Source organism: Panulirus ornatus, chromosome 18 (assembly GCF_036320965.1).
Source record: "Panulirus ornatus isolate Po-2019 chromosome 18, ASM3632096v1, whole genome shotgun sequence".
NCBI lineage: Eukaryota > Metazoa > Arthropoda > Malacostraca > Decapoda > Palinuridae > Panulirus > Panulirus ornatus.
In genome coordinates, this window is record NC_092241.1 from 57,479,373 (window position 1) to 57,492,888 (window position 13,516).

The 13,516-nt window shown below is 36.1% G+C and overlaps 1 protein-coding gene across 1 annotated transcript in view; it reads right to left on the bottom strand.

Moving 5' to 3' along the window:
- LOC139755150 (phosphatidylinositol 3,4,5-trisphosphate 3-phosphatase TPTE2-like) overlaps positions 1-13,516 on the bottom strand; it is a 150,198-nt gene that overhangs the window by 15,979 nt on the left and 120,703 nt on the right. The window contains exons 12-13 of the mRNA XM_071673302.1: positions 7,708-7,939; positions 1,975-2,178 (exon numbers count right to left, since the gene is read on the bottom strand). Of these exons, the coding sequence (XP_071529403.1) occupies positions 1,975-2,178; positions 7,708-7,939 (436 nt within the window). The remainder of the gene's footprint in view (positions 1-1,974; positions 2,179-7,707; positions 7,940-13,516) is intronic.

Sequence of the window (13,516 nt, forward strand, 5' to 3'; positions counted from 1 at the left end):
CAGGGAAGGCCAGGTGGGCTTGTCTGGCCTCACACTGTGAGTGTTGGACTCCTATATTCTATGCTCACAGGGCTCCCCCTGCAGGAAAAAAAGTTTTTTCATTTTTTCAAAACCCAATTTTTGCCTAGGATCCTAAACCTTCTTATAACTCCTCCCTTTACTCTGATACCTTCCCATTTATTCATATCACCCATACAGTAAAGTTCTACCTAAATCTACTAAATATACTTTAGAGTTATATACTTTGGATCTACAACCACACATCTAGTTTTCATCCAACTGCATCTTCAATCTCTTTTTCCCTTTCTATGCATACTGCACAGAAAACTATAATCATTTACAATCAGTCATATTTCAGTCATGTAAAAAATATGTTAAAATCTATGCAATTGCAATCAACCATGATTTTAAAACATACATCTTTCAGTAGACTTTTAACATATTGATGTACTGTATATCTTTGCGGGTCCATCAATATCAACATATGTAATCTATGTTTTGAGAATTTCCATCACAATTTCAAGGTCATGTTCAGGGTTGGAGTTGAGAGGGAGATGCATATGGGTGCTGAATGTTTCCACAGGACAATCATTCATAGTTACCCTACAAACACAAGACAGAAAATTCATGGTTTGTTTTGATACTGCCACATTTGCCAATTCAACTGTGAGGTATAAGCATCTGTAAAAATGTTACTAATAACTAACAAAGTTTCTAATAAAGTAAATCTACAAACTATTTTTCTTGTGAAGAAATAAAAGCAAAATGATGACCATTCTATTATTATGTGTGGTAGAAAAAATAGATAGTAAGAAAACATAAAAACAACACTCATCTATTACATCTGATAAGCAGTGGAGCAGTGGCCCCTCCATACACATTACAGGGTAGATTTACTTTTATTCTGTTGATACCTCTACTCAGTACGTAAAAAATCATCTTCTGAAAGGGTACAAAAATGTTGAATGTTCAAGAAAGGATTTTTCTTTTTATGTTAAACTGTTAGGAATCCCAAGCCCAACTCGGCTAAGCAACATGCACTCTCTAACAACCTATTTTTCAAGTCCTCCCTGTTCAGGTAAAATATTCTGCTACTCTTTAACTTTATCTTGTACATGCTTATCAAAACTATTTAACCCTCCCTAACACACAATCTGTTCTTACATTTATCATCTACTTCTCTCACATTCCAAGCACACCACATATTTCAGAGTCAATATGCTATAATATCAATAAAACAAATATGGTTGTTTCATTATCAAGTAAAATTCTACTTCAAACTAAAGGATTCGCAATAGTCAAGAAACTTGTCCAGAAGCATGTGTCCTCAGACTATGAGAAAAAAGTGCCACATAAAGCATTGATTAACTTAGTTTAATCAAAGTAATCCTGCTATGCTGTTGCTTGATCTGACAGTATCTGCCAACATATTTCAGTAGAATTAAGCAATTTACACATCCTTTCAAACAATGCCTGTGTCAAAGGAAAAAAATTAACACAGAACTAGAGTCAAATAAGTTGAAGAACATCATCCATAAGAATAATCATCAATTATGAAAACTTCCATGAGATATTAAAAGGAGCTGAAAGAAGCCATTATGAATTGGTAAATATGATACAGTATATCATGATTATGAAAACTTCCATGAGATATTAAAAGGAGCTGAAAGAAGCCATTATGAACTGGTAAATATGATACAGTATATCATGACATTCTGAAGCTAAGTGACATGGGGTACAAAAATGAGATAGTTCTGCTTCTGCTCATAATTACAGTTTTGATTTCCTTATACTGTGCAATCCAAAATTATTTTCTTCAAAAAATGGGCCCAATTTGAACACAAAAACAATTGCATGAATGAGTCAGCTGCTGATAAAGGATAAATGGGAAAGTAACAAATACCTGTTACGTATTTCCTGTTGGTTGTATACAAACAGAGATAGACAATTCATAACATATCTCATATTCCTTACCTTACAGTTTCTTCGAGTTGCTATATTAGCTTGGAAGGGAATGGCATGGCATCGGCTCTGGACGGTAAAATAAAACTCTGAGCCATCACCTGCTCCCACAGAATGCATACCATGTAAGGTGATTCTAGTAATTATCATGGGGGTCTCTGGTGGCAGCTTCCCACCAGCCCGAACCACACTCTCGTAGTAACCAACATACCGGCTCTAATGAGATTGATTTAAATTAGTTAACTGTACATTTTACCAGTTGAGAATGCTTCACATTTATCACAGCCATAGAGAATCTATCTTCTATCAATTATCCATAAAAGTGTTCAATCAACATAAAGTTTGAACCATTCAAGTCTAAAAAAAAAAAAAAATTAAAGAATTCCAATATTAGTTATTTGTGACATTTTTCTTTGTATTCAGCATGGAGATCAATTTATGACCAAGCATAAATCTTCACTCAACATAAGTATATATGCATAGGTCAAACAGATTATTACAGAGCTCAAATTAATATGTTTGTTAAACAACATTCATCTTATAGATGTTCCACTAGAAATTGATAATTCACATTTCAGTAGTGACACTTTCAAGTGCAGAAACACAAATCCTTATATTCTCATTCAGATGAAAATAAATACCCACATGCATTAAAACCATCCAACTTATTTCCAGGTTGCTACATCTGAAGATCTGTAAAGGAAGCAAACTCTCTACTAATGACTGCTAGGATTTTTTCTAAGTATATAGATAAGAAAATATTCATCAAACTACTTACAACTTGTACAGTAGTAGACCTGAATTAGAGTATGTATCACAGATTTGGTCATCTCTCTTAAAAAACATATAAACTTTAGAGAAAAGTTCCATAGGAGGGCAATAAAGATGGTATCTGAAATAAGAAAGGAGAGTTACAGGGAGAGGTTACAGGCTAAAAAGTTGTCTACCATGGAAATAAAATGAACAAGGGGATACCTGATCACAATCTCCAAGTATCTCAACCATTCTTGTAATGCAATGTAGACAAAGAGCAGTTCTTTGAAAAATGCAAAGAAAGATCAGCCAGAGGTTTTAGTAATTTTTTTGGCACGATTTTGCTTGTGTTGATACCTACTTGAAAACCAGTAGGTTACAGTCTCGTTGGATAAGACGTAAAGAAGTCCTTTTTATGTTCAGTGTTGTGGATGACAGGAATAAACTAAGTAATAAAATTGTAAATGCTGATAGTATACAAAAGTTCAAGAAATTGTACTAAAGCAGAAAAAGTTTTTAAGATTGGGACCCATGAATGTAGAACTCCCATCCTGGAGTGCATTACCCTAGAATTACCCAAGGACCAATTTTTTCAAAAGAGTCCTAGTGTTTCCCGATATTTTTCTAAAGTCTCCTGAAGCCCAAGGATACACTACATCCAGTAAAATGGAAATGTGGACTCCTTTGGAGAGAGAAGTTCTATGACAATACTGTAGTCCTAATGATACAGCACTGCCACAGGAAACTTTTCACTCACAGAATTACATCTTGCAGATGGAGCCCAGTAAAACCTATCGCCTCTGATTATCTGCATACACAACATTTATCAGACCTGAACTAGGATCTGTTGCGCTACTTTGGTCACCCTACATCAGGGCACAGACAGATCTGTTGGAGAATGTCCTGCTGTAGGAAACAAAGGGTGTACCAGAGGTATGAGACCTAAGTTACAGTCAGAAGCTAGCAGCTACAAAATTGCTCCTGCCAGAAGAGACAAGGAAAGGAAGGAATGGTTACATATCATGTAAGTTTCTAAATGAATTTGATTATGTTACTATGGATCAATCTCTCAAAAAATGATATAGGAGGTCCAGTAGAAGGTATACAAAAAAGTCATGAAATTTGAACTGGATTTAGCCCATATCCATTCAGAGGAGGAAATGGCAACTATACAGGAAGATATGATAAAAGAGAGCTAAAAGAGGCAAGAGACATTAGTAATGCAGCAAATAAAATGAAAGAAATGGGAAGAATAAAAAATAAAGTAGAGACAGGACAGGAGAGGAATGCCCATCATAGTCATTTTCAAGATGATATGCAGCTGTATTAGCTGGGTGGTACCCAGGAAAACAAAGAAACTTGTCAAGTAAAAGAAATATAGTGGAGTATTTAAAAGAAAAGACAGACAAAAAGTAGAATACAAAAACAAAAATATTCAATAGAAAAAAAAACAGAAAATGCTGGGACAGACCAGAGAGATGGCAACCCAAACAAATAATGCAAAGTTTGTATGAGTGTCATGAGTTGTAAACAAAATGTGAACGGACTGATGGCCAATGGAAAAAAATAATAATTTGTAGACCAAAGAGGAGCAATCAAACTAATTATCTCTGAGACTGTAAAGTTGAAACTAACTATGGAGACTAAACTCTATCTAATCTTCCATGGATAATTCAAAATGGCAAGTAGAAAAATAAAAAATGAAAGGGAATGGATCTTGACTCTACAGTTAAATGATAACCTTCAGTTTCAGCAAATACTGGTGAAAAATTTGTCCTTCAGAGAACACATAGCAGGAAAGAACACAGGAGTTAGAAGAATCAAAATATTCTTAATAGTATACAAACTCCAAAGAGAGCAAATGAACCAGCACAAGTTTTCAATGAAAATAAAGATGGTGCAATCACGATGCTGCAGAAGGCAGCAATAAAAGCACTTCTCACATATCCAAAGTACTATCAATAGTATAAAAATTGTAACTGTGAGGAGATCAACTGGATAAACCTGAATTTGCATGGAGAAATAGAAGTGTAGACGCACAAATTCCAAGCATGCACCTGCACCAGCATATTATGAAGCACACTAAAGTCAAACAAAACAATATATCATCAATGATTGATCTCATATTTGCACATAATGGCAACTGAGAAAATAATCATGCAGTGCTTGATTCTAAGTGGTTAGCGTAGATATCACAAAAATGTGAGAAAAAAATCACACTTCAAAATAAGATACTGGGGCAATAACTATACAAAAATAGACAAATTCTTTGGAAAAATAAACTAGAAAAGATTATGGAACAACACCACAAGAGTTTCCATAAAATCTGTGAGGAAGAAATCAGAGGATGGGTGCTGCTGAAAGAAAGGAGAAACAGGGCATTTGAGAGGAGTAAGATCATGTACTTATGCAATTTTGGGGGAGGTCTTCACTCATGGAGCCCCATCTTTTTAAACTTTATTTACTATCATACAACTTTTTAACTTCAGCATATGATCTGCATTCACTGTCTCATCACTTTGCTTATCCAAATGATTCATCACTCTACTACCATAAAAATAGTTCTTCCTATCTTTCCTGATAGATTTCTTGCTTAATTTCTTCTACTACATCTTGTGGATCTTTGTTTGTTGTTCACCAAGAACAATGTCAGTATGGTTCAGAAACTAGGAAGTCGTAATCAAGTGTCCTTCATCCTTCCCCTTTCCACTATGAAAATTCATTTCTTTTATAACTCAGTTCTCTTATTTCAGGTACCATTTTTGTTGTCCTCCTCTGAACCTTTTCTGCTAGATCTTTACATTTCTTTGACCGTGATAATCAAACTTGAGATGCATACTCTAATTTAGGTCTAATGTAGGCTATAACTTTGCATTAGACCTAAAGAAAGAATCAAACTAAAATTTTATGAATTACTTCAACCATAATAGAGTTTTGGATCTATGGAACAGCATATAAGTTTAATTTATTGAATGATACTAATGTAAGCCTATAATAATGGGATCTATGAGTGAAAAAATCCCTTCCCATATTGTACAAATATCAGTAAGTAATTAGTCACATATAAGGAGCACGGTCCAAATGATATCTTGTCAGTCATGTTTAAAAGAAGTACTCTTAACAGATCCTTGCAGCTGCTATTCAGAAAACCAATGAAAGACACATCAGTGGCTAATTGTAAAAAGAGAAGATATGTGACTATTTGCAAGAGAGGGAACTGGAAAAAATAAAAGTAAATCAACATCTTTAAAGAGTGTGGTCTGTAAAACTTGAAAAAAAAAGATCTCTGAAAAAGAAACAAACAACTACTAATACAGGAGAAACTAGCTATGTCAGAGGTTCCATGAGGTCATGTATAGTTAATCCTCTGAATCCCTATGACAGAATAAGCACTGATCTCTATAAAAGATAAACAGGTAGGTAGCTCATATGTCCTTGAAAAGTCAGAGGCATTAGAAACCCTTCCATACTAGAAGTAAAGAAGATGAATTTTCTGGCAAGCCTAATTTGAAAACTCCTTCAATAAATCCAAAATTATTTGAGCAAAAGGGAACAAGGCATATCAGTGGTGTCCATTCTAAGTGGGCTTGAGTAACTAAGGGCATACTGCAGGGCTGGGCTTTGGTCTTGGGTGATGGGTCTGCTTGGGTCTGCTATTACTCATGCCTTACATAAATGTTTTGCCATAACTTTGCATATGATGTTAAAGTCATGAGAGAAGAAAGGATGACCAGGAATGTACCATCTTAAAATAAGGCTTAGACTAGTTCTAGCTGGGGTTGGTTAGCTATAGGACTGATGAAATTCAACCAAACAAAATGCAAGGTGATGAAAATGGGGCACAGTCAATGAAGGCCTAGATATGGCTATAAACTTGAGGATTGTCATACTACCCAGCCTATCAGGCAAATTATCTGGTGCCCAATATTATACTTGAATTTGTGTTCAAGAATAAGGCAATGAATAATACAATGCTTAGAGTATCCACCCTAAATTTTGTTATTCCACTTGAAAAGTCACATAGAACTGTTAGAAAATGTCCACTGAAGGGCAACAAAATGGATACCTGAAATAAGAAAGTAAGAGTTATCCACAGTGGGATGGAAAAAAGATGGGCCATACGATTACAACTTTCAAATATCTAAACTAATGATTTCTTTTTCATACATTCGCCATTTCCTGCATCAGCAAGGTAGCATTAAGAACAGAGGACTAAGCCTAAGAGGGAAAATCCTCACTTGGCCCACTTCTCTCTTCCTTCTTTTGGAAAAGTCAAAACTGGAGGGAAGAATTTCCAGCCCCCTGCTCCCAAACTAATGATGTTAAGAGTTAACATAATGTTGGCAAACATCAACAAATGGGTACACTAAAAACTAAACAAGGAAAAGTAAAGAATGATGAGGTGGAGAATACATAAAATAAGCTAACAATGAAACTAAGAATGAAGACACTGTACAAAAATGAAAAAAGAATGTACAACAGCAAAGAAATTTTGTCATGGAGTCCTATAAGTGTAGGACTCCTCTCCATATTTCAATTATGTAATCATATCTAACCCAGGGACCCCATTTTTGGGGATCTTACAGCTTCAAAGCTGTTTCTTTCCTGTTTGTCCAACTGACAGACCCTAAACAATACTTGTACACACTTCCTCTTTCATAACCAATTTCACTCACCAATTTCATACAATTCTAAATTAGTTTTAGTCACTTTCTCACTCATTTTATATAACACAACAGTAAACATCTTTTCTTAAATACCTACAAACACTGACCTTCTTACCTGCTTTCTCATTCAGTGCACTTTCACACACTTTCTTAATCAGTTCTCTCTCTGTCATTCATTCTTTATCCACTAATATGACTGTCTAACTGACAGTGTCTGAAAAGTTGGTCAATGGGCTTGACTGAGTGAATGTCTGCTTTACTAACTGACTGGCTGACTTACTGACTGACTTTACATGACTGACAAATTTTCTTAGGCTCTACATACCTGGCTGGGAGTTTCCACTCCCTGGAACTTAGAAGCCACATTTTTGTCAGTACGCCGATCCCCAAAGTAGCCAAGACAGTGCTCTGCATCCCGAAATATCCCAAGATCAATGAGAAAGACGCAGATCATAGTGCCAGTCCGACCCTTGCCACCCTTACAATGAACGGCTATAACATTTTTTTCATCTTTACTCATCCACTCACGTACACTGGCACTGAACCTCAACATATCCCTAAGTGTGCAAAGAAAGAAAATAATAAATGTGAGTACTCACCATGAAATTTAAAACACTGAAAAAAATCTAAATGTTAGTGTCATGATTTGACATAATTGCACTAATGTTCATGATATGACTGCCGCAGTTAAAACTGCTATTGTATCACTAAAGATATGGAAATCTAAAACATATCTATCTGTTTTTGATAAGCTATTTCCTACTGAACAGTAGACTGTTCTGCGAAGAATTTCTATAAACACTGCAGGCATAACAAATCTTATCAGGATCTTCCATGACTGTTAGCCTCCAAAAATTCTCTATAGCATAAGAGTGGTGAATGACAGAATAGGATGACTGAGGACTTGGTTAATGCAAACAAAGAAATATGAATTTAAGAGGTTGTATGATAGTAGAAAATATTCAAGAAATGGGGTTTCAAAAGTGTAAAACTCTCTCTCTCCATAAAGTAAAAATAGGTAATTCCATACTGTTACTTTCTGTTTTTCCACATCATCTTTCATTACTCAGAGATGTGATCTCACACACCAAAGTCAAACACACAGCATGCTATATAAGTAAATCATACTAAATTCATTGCCTCCTCAAGTCTAAATATCTAATAACCTCAGCATATAATCCTCTATTTCCTTATCTAGCTTACTCCCTAACCAACTCACCATCTACCTCTACTTCATTTTGATTTATCCTATTAATCTTTACATGAAATGCACCTTCAAAATATCCACTAACCCAACAGCATTTCCACCTTGAATTATCATTTCAGAACAATACTTTCTCAGACATCCATAAGGGCTACCTCCAACAGTCTTAACAGCAACCTTCTCAACACATAAAACTCAAAATCAAACTCTCCCTTATTTTCTCTGAGTATCTGCCTGTGGGGGGTCTTAAAATTTCACTCCAATTCTTTTTCCCTCCTGAATATACTACCAAACGAGTGAAATACAGAAAACTCTCTAGCCCATAGAAATCTCATTTCAGAAACTTTCTCAAACATACCCATCTTATTGTTATCACCCTTGCCTACAGCTCCTGCAATAATTGCTACATCAAAACTGCATAATGTACACATAACAGCATTGCATAATTTCATTATCTCCCATTCAAAATCAGTGAAGTTTCACAATAAGCCTATATGCCATAACCCTTCTAATTATGCTACAAATGATGGTAACAACCAAAAACCAATGTCCTACAACATCTCCCTGCCAAATTCCAACTACAACCCTAAAACAGCTGTTTAACTATTCATCAGTGATATATGCTCCACCTCCATTTCAAATCTCTTTGCTGTCCCTATCACACTCTCCATTTTCATTCAGTCTTATTATTGTCAACAGTCCTACCCAAACAACTCTTCTGATATGTTTATTTTTTTCATATCAATAAAAGTTCTTGTTCTCCCCTGACATTTTTTTAGGATATCTTTCCTGCTAATCCCTCTGTAATACCAATAAACTTAATAATCCATAAATTTTATCTCTCTGACTTATATCTATTCATTATTTTTGACATATCTAAGGCTTTTGACAGGGTATGGCATCAGGATCTCATCTCTAAGCTCCCCTCTTTTGGCTTCCCTCCCTCATTTGCCCCTTGATATCTAGCTTCCTCTCAGGCCGATCTATCTCTGTGGCTGTTGATGGATCAGCCTCCCTCCTTTTCTCCATCAACACCAGTGTCCCTCAAGGTTCTGTTCTATCTCCTACACCTTTTCTCCTTTTTTTCAATGATTTTCTCTCCTCTAAAAATAATACAATGCACTCATATGCTGACAAGTCAACACTGCATTCATCCACATCCTTCAGTTCTGCTCCCCCTTCTCTCACTCGATCTGCATCTCATCTAGATACACCTTCCTGAATAAACTCAGACTTGGACAGGATATCTCAGTCGGGTACACAAAATCTTGTTAATTTTAATGCCTCCATGACCAAATTTCTACCCATCTCTCTATTGAAAACTCCTCACAACTCTCATCTCTCCTTTGACAATTCTGTAATTCCACCTCTTGACTCAATGAAGATACCTGGTATTACTGTAACATCCACTCTTTCTTGGAAACTCCACATAACAGGATTAGCTAAGGCTACCTCAAACAAACTGGGTGTCCTGTTTAGATGTTGAATTTTCTCTTCTGAACATTTGCTCCATTTATACGAGGTATTGATTCATCCTTGTTTGGAGTACTGCTCTCACATTTGAGGTGGTTCTAGCTCTGCATCCTTACCTGACAGAGTTGAGTCGAAATGATCCAACTCATAAACTCTTCCAGGCTAGCTTCCAAACTAGACCCATTGCCTTACACTGCAGTGTTGGTTCACTTTCCCTCTTCTATAGGTATTACTTTGGTTTTTGCTCCCAGGAGCTGGCTGCTTGTATGCCCACACCACTAACTGGCCCACACAAATACTTGGCTATCACAAGATTATTGTGTGGCCATCACCAACTCAAGGGTGGGCCATTTTGACAACTGCTTTTTTCCCTACACATTAAAGTTTTGGAACTCTAGTTTTTCATGTCTTTCCCAATAACTATGACCTGGCACATTTCAAAAGACAGGTTTTTCACTTTCTCAAAACTTCATAAATACTTTCCCTTCTTGTCTTTTCTTTTTCTGTTTCATAATTCTCTCCACATATCAGTTAGAAACTACCCTTAATGTAGACTTTTGTCTGTGACTGAAGCCTTAAACATAAAAAAAATTTACATGGGGCGCATAGAACTGCTTGGTTCATTTTCATTTGGAAGCCCTTCCATTTTTCATCTATACTACATGCAGCATTTGCTCAATTCCAAATTCTCTAACACACTCACTCCCTAAATCTCACATCACTCCAAACATGAACATAGTTGTAAATCACTTCATTGAAATACAATCTTTGGATTTCTATTAATTCTTGAAATATTCTCCTTATATGTTGCTGACTTAATTTGCCTCTAATAATACTATTCTATTCTGATCTACTATCCCTGCAGCTTGTGGAAAATATTGGCGAGATCTGTTAATATATTGAACAGAAGGGTAATTAGTAAGTATATAAAGCACAAGCAACATAAAGAACTACATAATCAAAGAATACAATGGAAACTCCTCAACATTATTTCTTCAAAATGAGATCTGATACCTAGCCTTCATCAGCTGTATGATGGTGATTAAGACTCAATGCAAAGGTTTTTTCCATTAATGGTGTTATGGTACCTCAAAAAAAGGAAAACTTTCTATAAAGCATTTCTAAAGTTCTGAATAATACCCTATCATATAATATAAAAAGAATAAAAAAACAAAAATATGCAATACTATGACACATGAGCCTGGAAAAAAGTTGAGACTAAGTTGACCAATATGGTTTGTTCCTTGCCTGATTATGGTATTACATAGGCCTTCTTTCACTATGTCCCATCATCACTGTTTTGTGTTTTCCTGGTATTAATTTCATTAACCATGTATCTGACAAAATCTGGAATATATCTAAGTCCCTATATGTATAAATGCACTCTCAGCTACTCTGTACTTCTCTCATGACTTCAGCATCATCTGCAAACATATTCAACAGATAACAAAATGACCCTTAGAGTGAGTCCTGAAACATGTCACTGGTTACCCTAACCCATTTACAAAAGACTCCTCCATGTAATCTTAATTGTCAGTTCACTGTGAGAGTCTTCCCTAATGCAAGTGATGGTGAATGTGCAAAGAAGAGCATTAACACATATTCTAAAACATTGAAGAGACCAAGGTCTAGTTCAAGCAAGTAAAGCATCAGGGAGAGAACTGGCATCAGTGTTGAAAGTACAACTTAAAGATCACAACCTAATGAATAAGGTGGTGGTGCTAGTGGTAAAAAAATCAAGGAAAAATGTTAACTATTCTATAAGATGCTGAAATGTTGAAAAAGGTCGGATCATGCTGTGATTGTTGCTATAGCACCACCTACCCTCAGAGGCAGTTTAATGCTCCTCACTCACATATCTATATCCTTTGTCAGGACAAACACTTAGAATTTTTGATAGTTAAAGGTCACATTTTCTTTGATATCTATCTAACTATCTATCTAGCTACATTTCTGATACCTGTTCCTCAAGGAACTCCTAACAAAGGGAAGGCCACAACAAAAGAGTTTCCACTTATTCCTGCCTCCTTCACATACATCATTCTACACATTCTTCCACCATTTCTCTAATTCCAGTACTCTTCCACTCTATTTCCCAATGTCACAGGTGGTCTTCCTCTCACACAAACCCTTTTAATTGTACTATCATATACTCTCCTTGCTCATTGTAAACTCCCCAACTTGTATTCTTTCCACATGCCCAAACCACCACAGAGTATAAAGTTTCATCTAATACTACTCCACAATTCATTCCTTTTGTATTCCCTACCATGCCAGATCTCTCATACACCCCATCATTTCTTTCTTTATTCCATAAGCCCCTTTCAAATGTTTAATTCTTGACCTCTGTGACTCATTCCATGTCCATGTTTTGCACGGTTGGGATGGGAGGACTATGCTGTCCCTTAATCCTTTCTTCACATCCATACTTACATCTCTACCCCTCAGTATTTTATTATGGCCTCAATGATTCTTCTATCATGTACTGTTCTCTCTCTCTTATCACTCCCTCCATAAATCCAAACTTAAATTCTCTCATCTCTTCCAATCTTTCTCTCTCATGCCTGTAACAGTTTTCTATACTTTCTTCTTTCACTCTCTAGGACTTTACAAAATCTATACTTTCACTCTGGTGTTTCTTTTCAAACACCATTACTTTGCTTCTACTCACATTTACCTTTATCTGCCTATGCTTACACACATCATAAAACACATCTTAACATCTGTAACTCCTCTTCACTTTCAGCAAGTAAGAAAGCATCTTTCACAAACAGGCTTGTCACTACTCACCATACCTCACTATCACTCCATCTCTGTACCCCCTTTCCCTAGTTTTGCTTTCATCTTCCTTTTTGCTCCATCCATATATATGCTAAAAAGTCAGAGTGACATCACACAGCCCTGCCTCACACTCACATGCATACCAAAACATTTACTCGACTCTTCATCCATTCCTACACATGCATTTGCTACTGTACCCCATATATTCTTAACACATTACATAAAGCATTCCACTCAACTCTGTCATATGCTTTCTTCAGATCCATAAAAGCTGCATTGCTAAGCACTTTTCTATGGTCAATTTTACAACAAAAGTCTGTTCCATACATCCTGTACCTTTCCTAAAACCCCCTTGCTCCTCACTTATTCTGCATTCAGTCACTTCCATTGCCCTAACAATCAACACTCTTGCATACACTTTTCCTGGTATACTTAACAGATTTATTCCCCTTTAACTGCTGTTTTAGATATCTGGGAGTGGATTTGGCAGTGGATGGAACCATGGAAGCAAAAGTGAGTCACAGGGTGGGGGAGGGGGCAAAAGTTCTGGGAGCGTTGAAAAATGTGTGGAAGGCGAGAACATTATCTCCGAAAGCAAAAATGGCTATGTTTGAAGGAATAGTGGTTCCAACAATGTTAAATGGTTGCAAGGCGTGGGCTATAGATAGGGTTGTGC